General features: G+C 35.0%; 2 protein-coding genes across 2 annotated transcripts; both read right to left on the reverse strand.

Annotated features, from left to right (window-relative positions):
• Nucleotides 1-1736: 1736 nt before the first annotated feature.
• On the reverse strand, nt 1737-6094 carry LOC101896130 (odorant receptor 2a-like). Its single transcript, XM_005188210.3, has 3 exons — nt 5270-6094; nt 4816-5182; nt 1737-1890 (listed from the first exon to the last, which is right to left on the reverse strand). The coding sequence occupies exons 1-3, from the start codon at nt 6064-6066 to the stop codon at nt 1840-1842; spliced, it is 1215 nt and encodes a 404-aa protein (XP_005188267.2). The 5' UTR covers nt 6067-6094; the 3' UTR covers nt 1737-1839.
• Nucleotides 6095-13929: 7835 nt separating this feature from the next.
• LOC131801514 (vasotab-like) lies at nt 13930-22146 on the reverse strand. The gene is made up of 3 exons (XM_059120273.1): nt 20941-22146; nt 14131-14307; nt 13930-13967 (listed from the first exon to the last, which is right to left on the reverse strand). The coding sequence occupies exons 1-3, from the start codon at nt 20966-20968 to the stop codon at nt 13933-13935; spliced, it is 240 nt and encodes a 79-aa protein (XP_058976256.1). The 5' UTR covers nt 20969-22146; the 3' UTR covers nt 13930-13932.
• Between the last annotated feature and the right edge of the window lie 766 nt (nt 22147-22912).

The raw sequence follows: 22912 nt of genomic DNA on the forward strand, positions 1-22912 counted from the left end.
TAAATTTGAATATTTTACTATGCAGATGATCGGCAAGATGCGAAATAGGCTAAAAACGACACAGAGGCATGGCGAGCCAAAACTTTGTCGATGTCGATAAATGCCAGCTCAGATTGAGATTCGATAAAGTTTTCTATGAAAGTGCGACTAAAGGCTTATGAATTTCCACAAAAATATTGTCCCTCGTTTATTACAGGGTGAGATAAAACAAAAAACTGCAACAAGTCAAACGCCATAATTTTTACTTATTTTTGAAATATTATTGAATGAAAGCAAAAAAATCGGAAATAGAATAAGTTTAGATTTGTTCGAATTGGTCATCTTTGGCACGAATTATGGCCTTCAAACGGCCAATAAGCAAAAAATATCGGAAATAGAATAAGTTTAGATTTGTTCGAATTGGTCATCCTTGGCACGAAATATGGTCTTCAAACGGCCAATGAAACCGTCACACGCTGCCCAAATGTTGCTCTTCGGCATTTTGGCCCATTCCCGGCGAAGCGCTTGCTTTAGGTGATCGCTTCGGTATTTTTAGTGCCAACCTTGCTTTCCAAAATACTCCAGACACAATAGTCCAACGGATTGATATCCGGAGATTTTGGTGGCCATTGTGCTCTGGAAATGAAGCGGGGAATCTCATTTTATAACCATTGTTGGGTGGCGCGTGCTAAGTGCGATGGTGCTGAGTCCTGTTGGAATGTCCAAGGTCTGCGGCCAAAATGTTTGCGTGCCCAAGGCTTTAATACACCCTACAGAATATTTTCGCGATAATATTCGGCATTTATTTTGATGCCACGGTCGATTAATACGAGCGGCGAGCGACCATCGGCTGTTATGGCGGCCCACACCATCACCAAGGCCGGCGCTTGAGTTCTGGTGGCCAACCGAAGGTGCACATTTTCAGCTGACCTCTTTGGCAAGTAAACACGATCATTTTGTTCGTTTACAACGAATGTTTTCTTATCGGAGCAAACCAAATTCGGCCGTTCACCACTTTTGCCCAAACGAAACAACTCTTTAGGTCTCTTGAGTCTTCTTTCCGTTGCGGTGTAAGTTCTTGCACTTTTTGGAATTTCAATGGCTTTACCCCGAGCTCATTTTTCAATATTTGCCGAATGGAATATTGCAATATGTTCAGCTCACGAGCCATTTTTCTGCCACTGCAACGCGGTTTCGATCAAGTCGCTTCTTTACTTTTCGAACCATTTCTGCTGATGTTGCTGTTTTCTTCCGTCCACTTCTTAGACGTCGGGCTACTCTACCAGTATCACGGAAACGAGGAATGGTACGAGACACAAATGATTTATCCACATTTAAATGCTGGAGTGCTCTAACGATAGCCACTTGTGGTTTTCCAGCCAAATATAAAGAAATCACACTATCACGCTTGAATTCCATCACGAATAACTTTTTTTCTGGAAAAATCTCACCAAAATGCTTTTGTATGTTTGTAAACAATATAATAAGCTGTCACTGGAATAATTTAAACAGCTGTCGGACGAGTGGCTTAGAAATGACAGCAGTCTGAAGTTGGTTGCAGTTTTTTCATCTCACCCTGTACTTTATAGGGTCTATTATGAATATTTCGGGGAGTTACGAACGGAATGACAAAGTGTATATTAACTTTGTATAGAATGGTGGAGGGTATAAAAAAATTTGTTTTTTTTTTTGAAAACAAAAAAAAAAAAAAAAACAAAAATAAATAACTGTATGTAATTTTTTTAATAAATTCAGTGCATTCTACGGTGTAGTAAACAAGTCAACTAGAGGTGCAAACTAGAGAAAAAATAGTGTTTTAGGGTTTTATTTCCAAATGTCCATCCTGCCCACAGCTTCGGCTTATTTGAATCGTATCAGTAGGGTAAAAACCGAATAGGCATACTTCATGAGCTGCAATTAAAATGAGAAGTAAAAATAATTAAATAATTATTATGTATGCAAGTGTTAAAACATGTAGGAAATTAAAAAGTTTTTAAATTATATCTAAAAAAATAAAAAAACATTAATTATATAAGTCATTCTCTATAACGTCAATGGCTCTTTAATGTCTAATTTCTACCATCTGATGTGAAGATACTTAAATTCGTTTTATTGGTATTTTCACCTTTATAATTGAGGAACTCGAATACATTGAACTCCATTCCGCAATTAATGATACCCACGAAATGTTGGTAAAATTTCAAAATAGCATTGAAATTTCATTAATTTTGCCCTAAAATACCGATAAAGAATATTCCGATTTTTTTAAAGTCCTTAATTTTTGCTCCAATCATTGTTTACCGTAAAGTTTCTTCGAAAAATAATTAAAAAAACCCACCATTTTGTCTTCTTTGCGGAATCATGAATTATAGCCCTGATGATCTTTAAAAAATACAATAGGTTTTTTTCCGCAAGTCATTAAGGTTTTAAAACCTATATTATTTGAAGTCGATCTGGGGGTGTCCGTCCGCAGGTCTGGCGGGAACGGAATATAAGATTTGATACAAACTTTGTACATCGCTACATTATTATCAAACTTAGCTCGAGTTCGGAGATGAGCAATATTGGGCCACTACTTCTGATACCTCCTCCATAAAAGATCAAAATTTGCACAGAAAATAATGTAACCCTTCTATCAAGAAAGGATCTTTTGTGCGAACTTTGCAAATTATAATATACGTAATAGCTCTAGGTCAGGTGAAAAATGGACAATATCAATACACTCAATTAAGTACCTTCCCCACAGAGGGTAAAAATTTGGAGCAATTATAACTGTTATAAAATGTGATCTAAGAGTCGGATTTTCTTCAAATTTCGCAAATCCCACCATCTGATTTCTTTCTAACTGGGCACATACCCCATATTTCTATTAATGCAAGATTTTGTATGAAGATGGAATATATCGGAATATATGCGAAGTAAGCATCCGATTTTCTTCAAAATCTGCTGGGAAGATGAGATATATCGGCCCACTCCTTCTGGCATCTCCCCACAAAGGTTCGCACTTTTCTTGCGAAATAGGCCTGCGATTCTTTTCAAACTTGGTATATCTAAAGATATCTGATGTTATAACCTTGATTAACAATTAATTCGCATGCAATTGGAAATGAATGGTTGACTTGCTTCATAAAAAAAAAATAAAATAAAAAATCCGCGAATTTTGCCCAAAAATACCTTAACAAATTTCTTACAAACAATCGCTATTTTTACTAGAGAGATTTTTATAAAAATTTTGCACTGACAATAGTTGACAAATTCTCTAAATGTTCTGTTAAAAAATATTATTTAAAAAAGCCACAATTACTGTCCGGAATTTTCTTAAATATACATTTTTTCAGAAACAACCATTCTAAAATAACATATTTTTTTAAATATTTTTAGAAAATTATTGCATTAGAAGTCCTTGAAAACTTTTCTTAAAAAACTATTATTGTTGTCATGGAATTCCTTGAAAAACTACTTCTTAAAATCCACGGATGGTCTCCCCGAAATCCTTCAAAAACAAAATCTTTAAAAATATTCTAGATTTTTGTCCTGGAAGTCCTTAAAAAATTTTCATTTAAAAATGCTTGATACGGTTCAAGAACTCCTTGCAAAAAAGTTCTTTAAAACATCCAGAATAGTTTATCGAGAAGTCCTTAAAGAAATATTAACAAACAAACACGATTGATGTCCTAAAAGTCCTTAAAAACATTTTCTTTAAAAAGTCCAAGATTTTTACCGTATTTGCTTGAAAAATGATCCTATGAAAATCCCTAATTGCTGTCCTGGTAGTCTTTGGAAAATTACGAATATTTTCCCAGAAGTACTTGAAAAAAATATCCTTTGTTCTGAGAGTCCTTGAAAAATGTTTTCTTTAAAAATTCCAAGATTATTACTGGACATACTTGAAAAATAATCCTATGAAAATTCGATATTTTTATCATGGTAGTCATTAAAAAATTACGAATAGTTACGAAATGTTGTGAACTGCCGAATTTGGTTTTCTCCGAGGAGAAAACATTCGTACTTGCCAAAGAGGTCAGCTGAATATGCGCACCTTCGGTTGGCCACCAGAACTTAAGCGCCGGCCATGGTGATGGTGTGGGCCGCCATAACAGCCGTTGGTCGCTCTCCGGGCGTATTAATCGACCGTGTCATCAGAATAAATGCCGAATATTATCGCGAAAATATTCTAGAGGGTGTAATTAAGCCTTGGGCACGCAAACATTTTGGCCGCAGACCTTGGACATTCCAACAGGACTCAGCACCATCGCACTCAGCACGCGCCACCCAAGGATGGTTACAAAAGGAGGGTCCTCGCTTCATTTCTAGCGCACAATGACCACCAAAATCTCCGGATACTAATCTTTTGGACTATTGTGTCTGGAGTATTTTGGAAAGCAAGGTTGGAACTAAAAATTCCAAAGTGTCGATCACCTCAAGCAAGCGCTTCGCCAGGAATAGGCCATAATACCGCAGAACAACATTCTGGCAGCGTGTGACGCTTTCATTGGCCGTTCAAGGCCACAATTCGTGACAAAGGTGACCAATTCGAACCAATCTAAACTTATTCTAAAATTTGATGCTATTTCCGACATTTTTTGCTTTCATTCAATAAAATTAAAAAAAAATGTAAAAATTATTGCATTTGACTTTGTTGCAGTTTTTTATCTCACCCTGTATATTCAAAATATTCGAAAAATCCAATCAAAAGTCTTAAGTTCTTGAATTTTTTAAAGGATATTATTTATAAATTTAAAACATGTGGTTTTAAAGTCTTGTCTACTCTCCTTTCAATTTGCAACTGCAACCTCTTAAACCCAACTTTCCCCCCACACTCCAAAATTTACCTACCACAACAAATGTTGGCATATCCACTGGGATGTATGAGCCAGCTCGTATTGTTGATGTCCTCTGGGTGCGCATCAGAGTGATGATGAGATTTCTCTTGAACTCCGGCGATTGAGCCAACCAACCGCACGAGTAGAAGGCATACGTCAAATTCGAACTCTGCAAGCTCATCATGTGGCCGAAATAACAAATGACGAAGGCTTCCAAAGTCACGGCCACAAAAAAGATGATTGACATTAATTGGGCCTCGTAATTGGCCGCATCCACCACATACATAAAGTGCAGACCCACAGTGCATTGGACCAATGCGGAGCAGGCAAATTGAGCCAAACAGGCTTTCGAAATGATGCGTTGGATGATGGAATGCAGTCTGGCGATAAAAGAAATAAAAGTTGCAATGTGAGTTTTGATTTTTTCAATTTTGAATTTTTATGTGAATTTGGGAGACTCTGCTTACTTTAAAATATTCAAATAGTCCTTGATGCATTCATTAAATTCCTTTAAACATTTCGCCTGCTCCTCTGGCGACAAAGTGAGTGGCTGCTGCATGCCCTCTTGCCGAAATTGGCCCACAGCCTTAACACGTATTTCCAAGGTTTTCATGTGAGCCGAGAGTATAACCAAATAGGCCGGAGGATACGAGTCGTTGGCAACATTTTGCAAGGCCTGCACCGCCAAACCAAAGAACTGATAAACAATCACCACGACATAGGTGGACAAATTATCCTCCCAATTTACCCCAAACCAGGCGGGAAAAAGCAAAGAACGACTCTCGGCCAGGGCCACTTTCACCACACTCAATGTGGTGCCGAACGAATAGAGACGGAAAAATATCAAAAACGAAGATCTGGCCGTAGCAATGGCCGATTTCAAAACCGCAAATTCTTTATCGCCTTGAACACGACGATCCAATCTTCGAAGGATACTTTTGATCCTATCCAACTGGTGGCGCACCAAAAAGACGTTGATAAATTTCAAGTTTGACTGACAATCACTGATGGTAATGGTGAGATTTTCGCACAACTGCTGAAGGTTTTGGGTAAAGAAAACATTGGCGATGAGAGAGAGTGGGAATAGAACGGTGGCCAAGAAATTCAAAACTATGGCATACAGCTTGTACCATTGAGGATTCATATCCTGCGGAGGTTTGATGCCCGTCCAACGCCACACTTTCCAGTGATACTCAAATGCCACATTCGTATCGAGTTTTGAATAAATGTTTTTGTTGTTGCTGTCGGTTAGAGCGTTTGTCATATTGCCATATGACTTATTTGCGAGACGTTACGTTACACAATGCGATATGGTTTAGATTTCTTTTCTGCAAGGACTGTAGCGTAATTGCGGAAATATTTGTTTATAATTTCGCAAAAAGTTTTAATTTGTTTTTGATTTGGAAAAATATTTGAATTTTTGTTTTCAAGGATAATTTACATAATATCGCTTCTAATTGGATTGGAAGACAACATTTGTCATGTGCAGTAAATGACAGGATATTTAGCAGCTATTAAAGAAAATAATAGGTCTTGAAGAATTTTTTCAAAAATATTTCAAGGATTTTCAGGGCATTGGATTTAAAAAAAAAATGGATAAATTTTTAAAAAAATACCCCCGTAGAGAATAATTAAACAAAATTCTTTAAGGACTTTCATAAATTCTATGACGAACTTTTAGGCTGAAAAAACGTAGTTATATAAAAGAGTAGTGAATAACTGACTGACGGCGAATCATCGCCAACACGAAACGGCTGAACATTTTGCACGAAGGTCAGTCCTGGTGCGTAGGCTTGTGATAAGGTTGGGTTTTTGGAAATTCGTTCTTAAAGGATACGAAAAGTACTAAAATGTACTAGAAATTCAATAGTTTTTTGGTCAAACAAAAAAAAAAAAAAAAAAAAACAAAAACAGAATCAGCTGGACATTTGGAAAATTAGAACTTTAAAGTTACGAAAAATTCTAAAATGGTACTAAACTTGTAGATAGATACCATTTAGTATTATGTGAACGGACAGAGCTAAAAACTTGAAATTTGGTATGAGAGCCAAGGTTGAAAGAAAGTAATTTCGATATAAGAAAGTAGTTTTGGAAGTGTTCACTAAGTTTGCGAAATGTACTAAATGGTACTAAATTTAAAACAGTTTGGTAAGAAGTGAACGGATGAAGCTGCAATTTTGAAATTTTGCATTGAGGCCCTGTTGGCTGGTAGGTTTGTGATAAAGACGTGGTTTTGGAAATGTGTGCTACAAGTACGCGAAAAGTACTAAATAGTACTATATTTGGTACAATCGATAATTGATATTGGTTGAATAAATAGTACTTGAAATCTGAAATTTGGTATTAGGATCGCTGTTCATGTGTAGCCTGAATATATGGAGGTGGTTTCGAAAATGTTTACAATAATTGTACGAAAACGTACTTAATGGTATTATATTTGGTATTGGGCGAAGGGAAAGGGCTGGAATCCTCAAATTTCTTATTAAGTTCTATGTTTGTATCTGGAATTGGGATATGGAGGTGGTTTTGGAAATGTGTACCTCAAGTGAACGAAAAGTACTAAATAGTACAGTATTTGGTACAATTTGGTACTGGGTGAACAGATAGTGCTTAAAATCTGAAATTTGGTATTGTGGTCGTTGTTCCAAAATAACTGTACGAAAAATACTTAACGGAAAAATAGATTCCTCGAAATTTGATATTGAGGTCTTTGGAATTAAGAGGTGGTTTTGAAAATGTGTACTGCAAGTGAACGAAAAGTACGAAATAAAACTATATTTGGTACAATTTGTTACTGAGTAAACATATAGTGTTTGAAATCTGAATTTTGGTATTAGGGTCGTTGTTTCTGAGTAGCCTGGATATATGCATGTGGTTAAGGAAATGTGTACTAAATGATACTATATTTGGTATTGGGTGAAGGGAAAGATTGGTATTTGGAATTGAAATATGTCGGTGGTATTGGAAATGTGTACTATAATTGTTCGAAAAGTAGTAACTGGTACTAAATTTATTATTGGGGGAGGGAATAGAGCTGAAATCTTGACATTTAATACTAAGGTCAGTGTTGACATCTGAGGTTGAAATATGGATATTGTTTTGAAAATAAGTACTTTAACTGTGCGGAAAAACTAAATTTTACTACAGCGGATGAAGGGATAGAGCTGAAATACCGAAATTCGATATGGGGAAGAAGGAAGTGGTTTTGGAAATTTTGTACTATGAACGTATTTCGAAACCTCCCCATAATAAGCATTTAGGCTAAAAATCGTTGATTTTACCTAGCATATTTTCCCAAGAAATCCCAGAGCTAACATCTTGGTTTTCTTGAAGAATTTTTTTTTGAAGGATTTGGAGGATTATTTTGGGAGTATTTTTTAGTCAAAACTGGTGGATTAAAAACATTCTTTGGGGTCCGTGTCTTCTTAAGCTCGTTAAGCTATCAACCAGCTATTATCGTAAGTGTTGAAAACATCTAATGCAACTAAAATGGATTTTGACAGGAATCCAGGAAGTTGTCAATTTGTATAGAAAAGGATCTTGAAAATGTTACAACAAAAAAAATATATATTTTTTTTGTCCTACCGTACTTAAAGCGTTGATGTTCGAAGTATAGTTTTTCAAAAACTTTCAGTGACTATTAGGCACTTTCAACAATTTAAGGACTATTTTTGGATATAATAATTTCAAGGACTATCAGGCAAAAATGGTGAAGCTGTCAAGTCTTTTTTTCTAGAGTGAATTCCCAAAGAAGCTGTTTCAGGAACTTCCACTGATTTTAAAACGAAATGTTCGGATTTGAGACAAATTTTGTTTTTTTAAAGATTCATAATTTTTATATGCGTGTCGCTTTTCCATATATCAGCATAAAATGTTGAACAACAGAGGTCCAAAGTGTAACATCGTCAAAAGTGACGAATCATGAGTCAATGTGTATGAAGCCATTTTAAAACATACATTTTTTTTAGTGGAGCTAACTTTAAAATGTAATTTAGTAATCAGTAAATAATATCGGGTTTTTCGTATAACCTGTTAGCTCATCATTTTGGCGGAATTGGAATTTTTTACAGAGTTCAGTAGCTTTTTCTTCCAACATCGTTTTTTATTTAAATATTCAAAGGCAAGAAAAGAAAACTGAACTGACATTATGCTCGGTCTAGCCAAACCAACTTGATTAGGCCTATCATTCTTTCCATGCCGGAGAGTATCAAAGCAAAATATTCAAAGAATTCAGGTGACAAATTTCTAAATTCTAATATTGAAATGAAACGGCGCCATGCCACTAATTTATTACCTTCTGTTAAATTATAAAAAAATTTTGAGTGCATATTAGCGTGGGTAAGATTTTTAATTTTATGGTTGCTTGCTTGAGCATATATCTAATTTAAATCAATTTTAAAATTTTCTAAGAAAACAATATTTCTTTGAATTCGAGCTGTATGGGGTGAATTTTATATTTTGCATGGAAAAATATTTTTTTTCTCTATTGGCCCTCCTGAAATGTTCGTTCCTGTATTTTAGATACACACAAAGATAGATATTTTCTTAAACATTTATGCTTCGAAAACATCTTTCCGAATGTTACACATTTTTATGTATTGTTTATAATAGTTGGTGTTTACAGAATATTGCTGCTTTGAATGAATTTACATAATTAATGGAAATTTTCAATGGCTAAACATTCCAATTTAAATTTTTTCCACACGTAGTTTGGCGCCCAATAGTGAACTTTGTATCGCATCAGATACTCGTATGAAATTTAAAATGCCGCTTTATTTCGAACTGGTTTCAAAATTTTCTCAACGAACTGGTTCGTGGCAAAGAGTAAATCTCCATAGGATTTCCATAAAAATAAACTAAATATCCAAACAGCGCTACTAATTGCGTTCAGTCACTTGTCTGGCGTCGTAGTTGAGTTGTAATCCATAACTGTTTTTTTTTTATTTTTTTGGATTGGTGAATGATTCAGATTTTATTTAACAGTCTAGCACATGCATGAGATGTGTGAACTAAATAATAGTCATGTTTTTTTTAATTTATTGATATTTTTAATTTCTCCAGTATATTTCTTCGGCACGACCCAAAATGTGCTTCATTGAAATAATGCATTTACAAAACAATCTCCAAATCTCAACCTCAGATACCAACAGTGATCTTAATATCAAATTTCAGGATTTTAGCTCTGTAATTTCACTCATTACGAAATTTAGTACCATTTTGTAAAATTATAGTACGCTTGTCCAAAACAGTGAGAAAACACATTTTCTCAACCACAGACACCAACAGTGACATGCATATCAAATTTAGTACCATTTAGTACAATTACAGTACGCATATTCAAAGTCAACTCCTTCTCCCAATCACAGATACCAACAATATCAATTTTTAGGATTTCGGTTTTATCCCATCACCCAATATCAAATTTTGGGATTCCATATCAATTTGCCCAATAACCTATTGAGTACCACTTAGTACTTTAAAAACAATTATAGTACACATTTAAAAAATACCACCTCCATATCTTAACCACAGACACCAACAGTGACATTCATATCAAATTTCTCCTTCACACAATACTAAGTTTAGTACTTTTCGTATAATTATAGAATTTCCAAAATCACCTCCATATCTCAATTCCAGATACGAACAGAGACCTCAATATCAAGTTTGAGTATTCCATTCCTATCTCTTTACCTCATGCCAAATATTGTACTTTTTTACAATTATAGTACATATTTCCGATACCAACTCCATATGTGCAGGTTACACATAAAAATGACCCAAATACCAAATTTTATATTTCATGTACTATTAGTTCTCCCAATGCCAAATTGTACCAAATAAAGTACTATTCAGAACTTTTCCTGCACTTCTAGTACAAATTTCCAAAACCACATCTATATCTCAATCCCAGATACGAACAGAGACCTTAATATCAAGTTTGAGGATTCCATTCCTTTCCCTTCACCCAATACCAAAAATTGTACCATTCAGTACTTTTTGTACAATTATCAGCACACATTTCCGAAACCAGTTTCATATCTTAATTCCAACTATATATCTCAATTCCAGATACCAACAGACCCTCAATATCAAATTTTGAGATTTCTCAATATCAAATTTAGCACATTCCGTACAAATATAGGACGTATTTCCAAACCACCAACAGTAATCTAAATATCAAATTTCAGAAATTTATCTCAATTCTAGGTGCCAAAAGAGACCTCTATATTAAATTTTAGAATTCCAGGCCTAACCCTTCACCAAACACCAAATTTAGTACCATTTCATACAAATATAGGACGCATTTTCAAACCCCCGACAAATATCAAACACAGATACCATCAGTAATATAAATAATAAATTTCAGAAATTTATCTCTATCCCTTCGTCCAATAGTATTTAGTACTTTTCGCAATTGTAATACACATTTTCGAAACCAAGCCCATATGCCCAGGCTAAGCATGGACAGCGCCCCTAATACCAAATTTCAGATTTCAACCACTATCTCTTCGTCCAATAATAAATTGTACGAAATATAGTGCTATTTAGTCCTTTCCGTGCACTTATAGTAGATATTTCTAATACCGCGTCTTTGACACAAACCAACCATCAACAGGGACCACAATATTGAATATCAAAATTCCAGCTTCTTCTGTTCACTCTAAACCAAATTTTGTACCATTTAATACAGTTCGCACACTTAGTATATATTTCCAAAACGAAATTCGTATATGGAACTTGACCATATATGGAACTTGACTGCCAAATTTCAAATTTTTAAATGGTACCATTTGAACGCATAAATGGTACCATTTAAGTTTAGTATCATTTTAGAATTTTTCGTAAACTTAAAATTGACACATTCCGAATTTTAGAATTTTAGCTCATCCGTTTGTCCAATCAAAGTATTACATTTTTAGCACATTTTAGTTCTTATCGGATCCTTTTAATACGAATTTCCAAAAACCCAGCCTAATCACACGCCTATGCACCAATACTGACCCTCGTGCAAAATTTCAACATTCTAGCTTCATTCAACTAAGTTGAAAACCCTCCTATTGTAGTCATCCCATATTCTTTCCGATGTTGTGAATTCGCACAAATATTTGTTGTTTAGTGTAATAAACAAAAATATTATTAAAATTAAACTTTTAATGCACAACATACTTGTAAGAGTCGATTTATGGCATTTGGTCTCAATCAGTGTGATGCCTGAAAGTATGCTTTCATTTTCAAGTCTTCAGTTTTTCTGTCATTAACTTAAAATTGTGATTATAAAATGCACAAATATTTGTTAGGGAGCGGATAAAATAGAAGAAAATTCGTGATCAGCGTAAAATTCTAAGACAATTTATCCATGTCCGCCCGTCTATTCTAATCACGCTAAAGTCAAAACGAATAAAGTTAGGAAGCTTAAATTTTGCACCGATCTGTCTTTTATCTGCAGACAGGTCAAGTTCGGTCCACGATATCGTATATCCCCCATATATCGGTATTTTGATGATTTTAGCAACATTTTTCAATGGAATAGTCTGAAATCCATAAGTTTTTTTGGCTTAAGTTTTAGTGCAGCGCCCATATAACGCTACCCCGAAATATTCGGCATTTCGTCAAATTGCGTCAAATTTCGTATTTGAAGTATGTGATGGGTACTACAACCTATGACGAAAAATTGTCTATGCAGATCTACGTCTTAGTATAGCCCCCATACAACGGTACCTCCCTTTATCTGGTATTTAAATGATATTAGCGACAATATTCACCGGAATTGCGTTAAATTTCGTATTTGAAGTTTATAATCGTTACTACAAAATATCAGAAAAAATACTTATCAAGCACCATGTCTTCGTATATATAAAGGTTTTAATTTGAGAGGTATTTTCGACGATTTTTTTATTTTTTAATAATTTCCGAATTTTGAAGGGCACAAAAAGTTTGGCCAGGCCAAATTTATACATCTTAGTATAAGATTGTGAAAAGTAATGAAGAATCAGGGACTTGCTTCTTGTTCAAAAAATATGAAATGAAAAATATTTCCTCTATGAAATTTTCCTTTGACATTTCTTTTGAGCTCCAGTGTTGGTTTCGAAATGCGAATTTATGATATTTCTGCTTTTCCCGAATACTGGCTATGTTTTTAATTTCTTGGATTATATGTCATATTAATGACGAATCTTCATAAAACGCATAATTAGGATGTCGGTATAAAGTACACTTTGGCACTCTTTAAACAGAACGTGAAAAATCCAAATTGGAATTCAAATGATCCAAAGGATAACCATGCGGATTACCATGAATGTTTCAGAAAAAAAAAAAATAATATTTATTATATTTTGACCTCCAGTTTAGAACCTTGTGTTCATTTTCTGTAGCATGATCCAAGAATACTAAAGGCTTTAGTGGATTTTTTTATATTGACCAAATACCTGAATCATAATTAAAATTCCCCACAGTGCAATAAAAAGAAAAACCGATGTTTTTTTTTTTGATTTTTTATTTAAATTTTCATTTTGTATACAATAGCTTATTACGAGTTACACAAACGAGTTAATAAAATAGTGCGGATGAAATTATGAGTTGTTATTTTTGATTGTTTTCACTTTTCGTATAAATATCACACAAATACCATCAAAACATCATCTCTCGAGAATATAAAGACACAATATTGTTTTTGAAATAAATCAAATACATCATTGTTGCAATGGTTTTTGATTTATGGAAATTCGGATTTGTTCTGTGTGGAAATTCCTTTTTCTTCTCTCTTCATCGATTCCAAATATTGCGGTGTGTTAATATGATTTTTGAAAACTATTTAATAGATGTGATAAATATTCAATTTTTTTCATTTTTAAGAATAATTCTATGTGTTATTCTAGTTCTAATTGTGCTGTGAGAATATTGAAATGAAAAAAATAATGAGTCAAGAGAAATGCAGATATACAATTAATTACAGTGATCGATAGATCAAGCGATTGTTCGATTGTTTTTGACTGATCTTAGAACTAAAGCGACATGTAGTTTAAATTAAAGTATAATAAGAATAAAAGTTAATTACGATATGATAGTAATATTTCGAAAATGTTTAAAGTTAAAATTAAGAAGTAAAGCACTGGGTCATCTCGAGTTTTTATGGACAATCTCCGTCGCCGGTTTTCTGGTATGCTGTGAAGAGAAAGAAAAGTGCATTGAATTTTAGTTCTTTATTCTATTCCATCAATTTTTGTTAATTTTAAATGAAATTTAAATTGTCATAGATCTTTTTTGTTTAACAATTTTTGAGAACTTTTTAGAATATTTAATCTTCGTGTGAATGTCAAATACTTACAGGTCTTTCGCAAACAATTCTCTGTCTTGATTATGCACATGTTGTTGAAGGTTTTGGTATCACCGCTATCATCTGTGCCACACACTGGCTTATAGTCCTGCAGATCACAATTGAATTCACATTCCGTGTCTCCAGGTGCTGGAGCTGAGTTCACGAAAGAAATGACGAAGATGGCCACTGAAAAAAAATAAAGAAGGAAAAATTATTAATTAATTGTAAGCAATATCAAGAAAATATCTAAAATGTCGAAATCGAATATCATTCAATTAAAAGCTCAACACAGAAAGGCTTTACAATAATTATCAATCTTGAATTAAAAATTTGAGTGTCAAAAATTATGGGTTTATATACAGGGTAATATGAAAAATTTGCAACCAACTCTAGACCGCTGTCATTTCCAAGCCACTCTTCCGATAGCTGTTAAAATTATTCCAGTGACAGCTCATTATATTACTCACAAGCGTACAAAAGCATTATGGTGAGAATTTTCCGGAAAAATAGTTATTCGTGATGGAATTTAAGTGTGATTTCCTTATATTTGGCTTGAAAACCACAAGTGGCTATCTCCAGCATTTAACTGTGTGTGTTCTTTTGTGTCTAGTACCATCGCTCTTTACCGTGATACTGGTAGCCTAGCCCGACGTCAAGGAAGTGGACGGAAAAAACAGAAACATCAGCAGAAGTTGTTCAAAATAAAGATGCGACTTAATCGAAACCCGCGTCGCAGTGGCCAAAAAATGGATCGTGAGCTGAACAAATCGCAATATTCCATTCGGCGAATATTTAAAAATTAGCTCGGGGTAAAGCCATTGATATTCCTAAAAGTGCAAGAACTTACACCGCAACAGAAATAAAATAGACTCAAAATAGCTAAAGAGTTGCTTCGTTTGGCCGAAGCCGAATTTGGTTTTCTCCGATGAGAAAACATTCGTTGTCCAGCAGTTTGTAAACAAACAAAATGAGCATGTTTACTTGCCCAAGGGGTCAGCTGAAAATGTGCCCCTTCGGTTGGCCACCAGAACTCAAGCGCCGGCAAGGTGATAGTGTGGGCCGCCATAACAGCCGATGGTCGCTCTCCGCTCGTATTAATCGACTGTGGCGTCAGAATAAATGCCGAATATTATCGCGAAAATATTCTGGAGGGTGTATTAAAGCCTTGGACTCGCAAACATTTTGGCCGCAGACCTTGGACATTCCAACAGGACTCAGCACCATCGAACTCAGAACCGCCACATAAGAATGGTTACAAAGCGAGGTTCCTCACTTCATTTCCAGCGCTCAATGGCCACCAAAATCTCCGGATACCAATCCGTTGGCACCAAAAAATACCAAAGTGTCGATCACCTCAAGCAAGCGGTTCACCGGGAATGTGCCAAAATACCACAGAGCAACATTCGAGCCGCACGTGACGGTTTCTCTGGCCGTTTGAGGGCCATAATTCGTGCCAACGGTGACCAATTCGAACAAATCTAAACTTATTCTAAAATTTGTTACTATTTCCGACATTTTTTGCTTTCATTCAATAAAATTTATAATAAAAATACGTAAAAATTATGGCGTTTGACTTTGTTGCAGTTTTTTTTTTCATCTCTCCCTGTGTATACTTTGTAGGGTATATCATGAATTATTCGAGGAGTTACCCCTGTTTGGAGAAATGGGAGTCGAAGTACTCGAGTAAGAGTTTACTCTAAGAGTGGAGGATAATTTATGTACAAAAGCCCAAACCAGCAGAAACAGGAATCCGGAGGAATTTCTGTACAGCAATGCTTTCTTTCTACACATGCTCGACAATGCTATCAACGGTATGACGAAAACTCGGGTACCATGCAAGAGCGAGACTAAAATCCGTTCATATTCGAGTGAAATCGAAAAATAGAGTGTACTTGATTTTTTCTACTCCCGGAAGTCCTTACACTAGAAGTATAGCAGAGAGTGAAACATATAGGAGTATGTATTAGGAGTATTTTTCTTTTTTATTTCTCGGCCGAAATTTTGAAAAACTCTGAATCCCATACAATGGAAAACACTTGCCCACCCTCTCCTAAAAATTCCCGTGTAGTTGCTTACGCTAGGTGCAAAAAAAATTCAAAAATATTTTTCAAACTCTTAAGAATCTCAATTGTTTAAATATCTGCCAAAATGTTGGTGGTTACGAGTCGTGGCGACAAAAATTTGGGATGATTTAAGGAAATTTTTACTTCAAGGATGTCGATTTTTAAGAATATTTTTATTATTCCCTGCTCAATAATTGCGGATCCAAAAAGTTTTTGTTAAAAATATATAATTTTTTATGAATATTTCTTTCAAGGACTTTCAGGGCAAAAAGGTCATTGTGCTTTTTAAATATTTTTTGCAAAGGCTTTATGCAAGACATTCCTGTCAAAAAGTCACAAGTCATAAAGTCGCATGTTTGTATCCAAACATTTTGATTTTTTGTTAATAATTTTTTTTTATAATGGAGGTCATATCTATAGATTGTATATGATTCGTATACACACGTATATAAATAAATCATGGGTTGAGTTATTTATCCGTCTGCAAACCGTCTGATATTTTTTATAATTTGTTTTTTATTTATATTTTATAAAACAACATACTTCAAACAGAGCGCCTTCAATATTTTTTCAAAATCAACACATTAATAAAATAACGACAAAAATGTGTGAACGACAAAAAAATAGGAGACAGCTCGTCATGCATTTCTATATTTTCATGTTTATCCCGCAAAGTAGAGAAAACATAGAACGTGTTTTAGTTTTCCAAAAAACTATCAATAAATCAGCAAATAAGTTCGCAATTTCTTTTGCCAAAAAAAAAAAAAAAAAAAAAAATAATAAAACTCAAGGTTTTCAAAACGTATTGAAAATTTTCCATGGCCATTTCACTATGCGAATTCTGGGGGTTCAATGTCCGACCTCTATTTGAACGACACAGAGACAGAGAAGAACAAATATGAAACAAAATAATGTTCCAACAAATCATACGAACCCGACAACTATCAACTATAAACGTACATACATACGTACATACATATGTATGTACATGTGGATTTACGCAGATCGTTTCTAATCACAAGGCAGGCAGGCAGTCACAGGCAGCCAGGCAGGCAGGCAGTGACATGAAATGAAATCATCATCAATGAATAATTTCCTGATAAGACAGATCGAAAATAAATATCTGTCGTCAGAACGGAGAAATTTAATAAATTTTTGAAAACAATAGCTGAAAGTATTGAAATACGAAATTTGATGCAGTGGTGTGTGTGGTGGTGGTATTTCAATTTGTTATTTTGTTATTCGAAATAATTAAAACACACCCATTATTGGGATTTATGGTCGAGTTCATGGAATAAACACAAATATTTTAATGGGATTTCTGTGATTTGATTAAGTAATTACACATACGCACACGCACACATCTACATACATACACTCCTGTGTAGAAATCCTATTTGTCATGCAATCTGCTCGCAACCACCCAGAGAAGCATCATAAAAAAAAACTGCATTATTGTAGAAAGAAGCAGAAGAAGAAAAAACTGAAAACACGACGCACATGACTGCCAATGACGCACATTTTCTTCTACGACTGAATTTTGTAAACAGACCGGACCCCCAGACCTAGTGGCGGCAGGCAGCAATGCCGGAGAATTTCAATCCATGATAAATTCCCTCATCATTGGTCTCGGCTGCATTTAAATGTCGCATTATCCAATTCCATATTTTGTATTCCCAGCAGCTGATAATTACATTGTTTTTTTTGGATTTGGTGCGGAATATCAAATAGTTAAGAGTGGAAAAGATTGACAGTAGATGACTAATGGATCGATGATCTGTTTTAGAAACTATTCTATGATTTAAGGGACGTTTGGGAGTTATATGAATCATAAATTGGATCATGGTAAAATGTTTAGGGTTTGAAGAGTGAAAAGGCATAGCTATACAAAATACGCATGGAGGCAAACTAAACCAAACCTATTGAGGTAAAATGTTCCCTAACATGGTGGGTGGGTTTTTGTGGGAATTTAGGAGATATTTTGGGGCTATGGTCTTGTACTTAGGAAGTTATTTTTTACAATTCTCTCAGGAATATAGTGAAATATAGTCCTCGATTTTTAGAAATATTTTTGGAAATATTTTTGTTAACAGTATTTTTAACGAAGAGCTAATAAAACTGCAGATTTTTGGAGTATTTTCAAAATGGGGACGATCAAAATGATAGCAGTGTTCATTCGGATCGTATGAATGTGAATACTCGGAAACATCGTCATGTAGGTGGACCATCCGGCGGACACTGTTATGAACCCAGAGTAACTAATATGAGACCGAACAAAATAATGCGTGTAAAAAAAACAAATCGTAGCTTTGCCTCTTCCTGAGCCCAACAGATGTCCTTCATATGTCTAAAAGTGTCCTTCATATATATAAATTTATGGAATTTTTTAAGAGACTCTAAGGGTTATTATTACCAATTGGTAATGCAAGCTATTATTGTCGATTTTGAGGAGAACTTTGGATAGGCTGATATCTCAATAATCATGGCTTTTTAGCATAATCTTGAAATGTCAGGATTATTTTGAAGGGACTTTCGTGATTGTTATTGTGAATTTTTTAGGGAATGTTTTGGGGGTGGGGGGCTATGACCCATAATCGTGGGGTTTTAGATAAAATTAGGAGAGTTTATGGTCATGGATTTTTGACGGAATGCTAGAAGAGGCTTTAGGCTATAATAATTGTTTCAGGGATAAAATAATTGTTTCAGGGATAATAAGGCTGAAATCGTGAATATTTATGGTAGTATGAAGCTGTCCGTTTCAGGGGTAAAGTGCTCACAAAGAACTCCGTGTGTGGATTTTCAGACAATACGATTGGTAAATGTGGCTAAAATCATCAAAATACCGAATATCGCGGGGAATAGTTATATGGGAGCTATAAGTTATCGTTAACCTATATAGAGAATTCTCTGTCGGGGGGTAAAGTGCTCACAAAGAACCCCTTGTGTTCAAAGAACCCCTTGTGGTCATTCCGTTGAAAAATAATAAAAATATCAAAATACCGAATATCAGGGGTACCGTTATATGAGGGCTATACGATATCGTGGACCTATATAGATAATTCTCTGCCGAGGTATAAAGTACCCACAAGGAACTCCTTGTGTGGATTTTCAGACAATTCTGATGAAAAATGTGGGTAAAATCATAAAAATGCCGAATATCGGGGGGTACCGTACTGTATAGACAATTCTCTCTCAGGGGGTGAAGTACTCACAAGGAACTACTTGTGTGAATTTTAAGACAATTCCATTGAAAAGTGTGGCTAACATCATCAAATGGTTTCAAATTTAGTATTTGAAGTTCGTAACGGAAAATTGTCTGTGCAGGTCCACGACTTCGTATAGTCCCCATATAACGGTACCTCCCGATATTCGTTACTTTGATGATTTTAGCGACATTATTCAACGGAATTGTTTCAAATTTGGTATTTGAATTTCGGAAAGGATACTTCAGCCTAAGACAGACAATTGTCTGTGCAGGTTCACGTCTTCGTATAGCCCCCCATATTCGGTATTTTGATGATTTTGGCGACATTATTCACCGCAATTGTTTCATATTTAGTATTTGAAGTTCGTAACGAAAACAATTGTTTCAAATTTGGTATTAGAGGTTCGTAATGGATACTACAGCCTATGACAGAAAATTGTCGTATATCCCCTATAAAATGGCACCTCGCGATATTTGGTATTTTGATGATTTTAGCGCTACTATTCAGCGGAATTGTTTGACATTTTGGTACTTGAAGTTTGTAATGGATACTACAGCCTATGACAGTAAATTGTCTGTGCAGGTCCACGTCTTCGTATAGCCCCCATATAACGGTACCTCCTTATATTCGGTATATTGATGATAATTGTTTCAAAATTGGTATTTGAAGTTCGCAACGGATACTACAGTCTAAGACAGAAAATTGTCAGTGTCAGGTCCATCTCTTCGTATAACGGTACCTCCCAATATTCGATATTTTGATGCTTTTAGCTACATTATTCACCGATTTTTTTTTTAAGTTTCGCATTTGAATATTGTATGCGCTCATGGCAAAAGTTACCTATGCAGGTCCACGTCGTCGTACAGACCCTAATATAACGGCTACATTCGGTATTTTAGTAATGTTTTAACAGAATTTTTAACAGATTTTATTTTTTTAAAAATCGAATCTTTTAAATTTGGCAAAAATTGACCAATATTTCAAAATGTTTTTTTTATAAATCAAATTACTACACTGTGCAACAAAATCCATGTGTGATGGAGAAATCAAAACTTCAAACAAAAAAAAAAAATTAAACATTTTCCACAAAGCGGAGTTTTTCTGCACTCTTAAAGTATGGCAACATAATATCATTCTTTTTGGGAGGAAAAGTCATTGGCGTTATTATGTCTGAAAAATTAACCACCGGCTAATTGGCATTGTTAAAGATTTTATGTTCCCGTAAAAGGCGGATAAAACATGGAAGGTCGGTTATTGTTCTCAAAAAGAATTATAATTCCCTAATATTATTTTTTTTATGTTTGATCCATTTTTAACATTAAGTTCTAGAAATTTTCCACCATTAGATCAATGTGTGGGTCTCAATATATTTTGTCATTTTTAGTCCAATAGTTCATATTTTTCAACTTTTTCAATTTTTTATTTCGAAAACTATTATTTTTCTGCAGATGGTTAATTCACATATTTATATCATTCAATTCAACAAAAAAATGTATATTTTGTTTTTTTTTTTTTTTTTATAATGCACTTCTGAAACAATCGATACTTACTGGCCAAGAATAGGGGAAACAGCTTCATGTTTATGCCTCTTTGTGGTAACACAGTAATCCAAATTCGAAATCAAGAGATAATCCAAAAGGTTTCGCCGCTCTTCTTCTTAATTTTTCAGAGGAAAATTTTATTCCAAAAAATGGGTCAAACACCACGATAATTGAGCACAGCGAACACTTTTTACAATGCGACACTTAATCTCTGGGTAAATACTTTTTGTTGGTTTCTTTTTTTTTCTTCTTTTCTTTAACACTCTTCGAGTGATTAAACAAAAAATTTAAATGTTTTAAAATCGTATTTTTTATTTTTAAAAATTGTGTTTTTTTTTTTATTTATTTCTTAAAAATGATTTTGAGTTTTACACGTTTTCATTCAAGAAATTGAATTTTCGAAATGGATTTGAAATGAAAATATTTTTTCAAGAGTGGCGCGCGCGAATTCTTTCCGAATCATAAAACATACACGAATCACAGCAAATTGCAAACTGATCGAATCGATTCAAACCAAAAAGCCGACAACTGACTCTGGCCGTTTTGTTGGCTGATATGACCGACCGACAACGACGACAGCGTTGCCTGCCTCAAGAGAACGTTGTGGCTGGCTGTGTGTGGGTCTCTGTGTGTGCTGGTCTGGTGGTGACGATGATGGATGGTGGCTGCCACGAAACCTTCGGCCAGCCAGTCCGGCAACATAAAACGAAAGCAGCGAAATTACTTGAAAATTATGGATTTCTGTTGCTGTTGTTGTTGCTGCTGCTGTGATTTTCGTCGTCAGCAAGTCAAGAGTTCCAATGGACACCAAACCAAAGTGTGTAGAAAGTTCAAACGAGTGCCGATGATGGCAAGATTCGCCACGTATTTTCTGGATGGGTGGGTAACGTGAGACGTAAATCGTTTTGCCAATGGCATCCAAAGATTTGTGGATATCCTACCTCAGTGGAGCATCATCACGTAGCCCAAAAACGAAGAATTTCTTCTTTTTTTCTTGTTAAGGTTCAGTTAGAAACAGCATTGATTGCGGGTTCACTCGTCCATAAAGCATTGATGGCCTGGCGAATGGACTTTTTTTGTATTTTTATTTTAAGCTCTTTTTTGGTGAAATTGATAAGCAATGAGATCACCTTTGCTCTTAGCGGGAATCTTAAGGACCTTTCAAATAACTGCCACAAAGCGGTTTAAATCTCTGTTCGAGATTTGCGTGCGACTGTGCCAAGCTTGCCGGTTTTATAGTCATCTCACAGCACAACCACCTCCACCTAACGACTCGTTCATCGGCTAACCAGCCGATGGTGCTGCACGTACGCCACGATACGAGCGATCTTCACACAGGCGGCATATGTTCATGAATAATGTATGGATGAATGTGTTTGCCACACAAGAAGATGTCGGAAGAGTCGTTGCCTTCGTTGCGGCGATTTTCCATTTGGGAAACTGTAGCTGAGTGGGCTAAATAAATCAAGATATGCTAATCCATTCTGTTTTCACAAAAATTCCTTGCAATCTGGGAAATTTCTACAAAAGAAAGGTTGCTCTAAGCCAGGTAAGAAAGAATTCCTGGAAATTTGATTATGAAGGTATACCATCAAATGTGTCGATATAAAAAATAAGTAAAATAGTATCGGTTTTGCCGACAGATTTATACCCCCAGCCTTGAGTTAAGATTATCCCAACTTTTGACCTTTCATGGGGCATGACGGACATCGCTAGATCGACTCTAAATGTCCAGAAACGGATTTGGTTCAAAGAGACCTAGGGTCTTAAACCTTTATTTCGATGAGGCACGTTTTGGCCGTATCGAATGATATATACCCTCTCTAGTTATATGGCTGAGGGTATAATTAATTAAATTTTCTTTTAAAATAATATTTTTTCAAATTATTTCTATTTTCTTTCACAAATTTTTAAATTTGAGTCACTGAGAGTTTGCGAAGTCTTACGGAGAACATTTCCTCTATGAAAAATTTTTAATTTG

This window comes from Musca domestica, unplaced genomic scaffold (assembly GCF_030504385.1).
Source record: "Musca domestica strain aabys unplaced genomic scaffold, Musca_domestica.polishedcontigs.V.1.1 164, whole genome shotgun sequence".
Taxonomy (NCBI): domain Eukaryota; kingdom Metazoa; phylum Arthropoda; class Insecta; order Diptera; family Muscidae; genus Musca; species Musca domestica.

Coding starts and splice junctions, on each gene's coding strand:
- LOC101896130 (XM_005188210.3), bottom strand. CDS start 6,066: ATGACAAACGCTCTAACCGACAGCAACAACAAAAACATTTATTCAAAA. Junction 5,183..5,269: donor GACTATTTGAATATTTTAAA/GTAAGCAGAGTC, acceptor TTTTATCGCCAG/ACTGCATTCCATCATCCAAC. Junction 1,891..4,815: donor ATATGCCAACATTTGTTGTG/GTAGGTAAATTT, acceptor TTTTAATTGCAG/CTCATGAAGTATGCCTATTC.
- LOC131801514 (XM_059120273.1), bottom strand. CDS start 20,968: ATGAAGCTGTTTCCCCTATTCTTGGCCA. Junction 14,308..20,940: donor GTTTCCCCTATTCTTGGCCA/GTAAGTATCGAT, acceptor ATTTTTTTTCAG/TGGCCATCTTCGTCATTTCT. Junction 13,968..14,130: donor GAATTGTTTGCGAAAGACCT/GTAAGTATTTGA, acceptor TTCTCTTCACAG/CATACCAGAAAACCGGCGAC.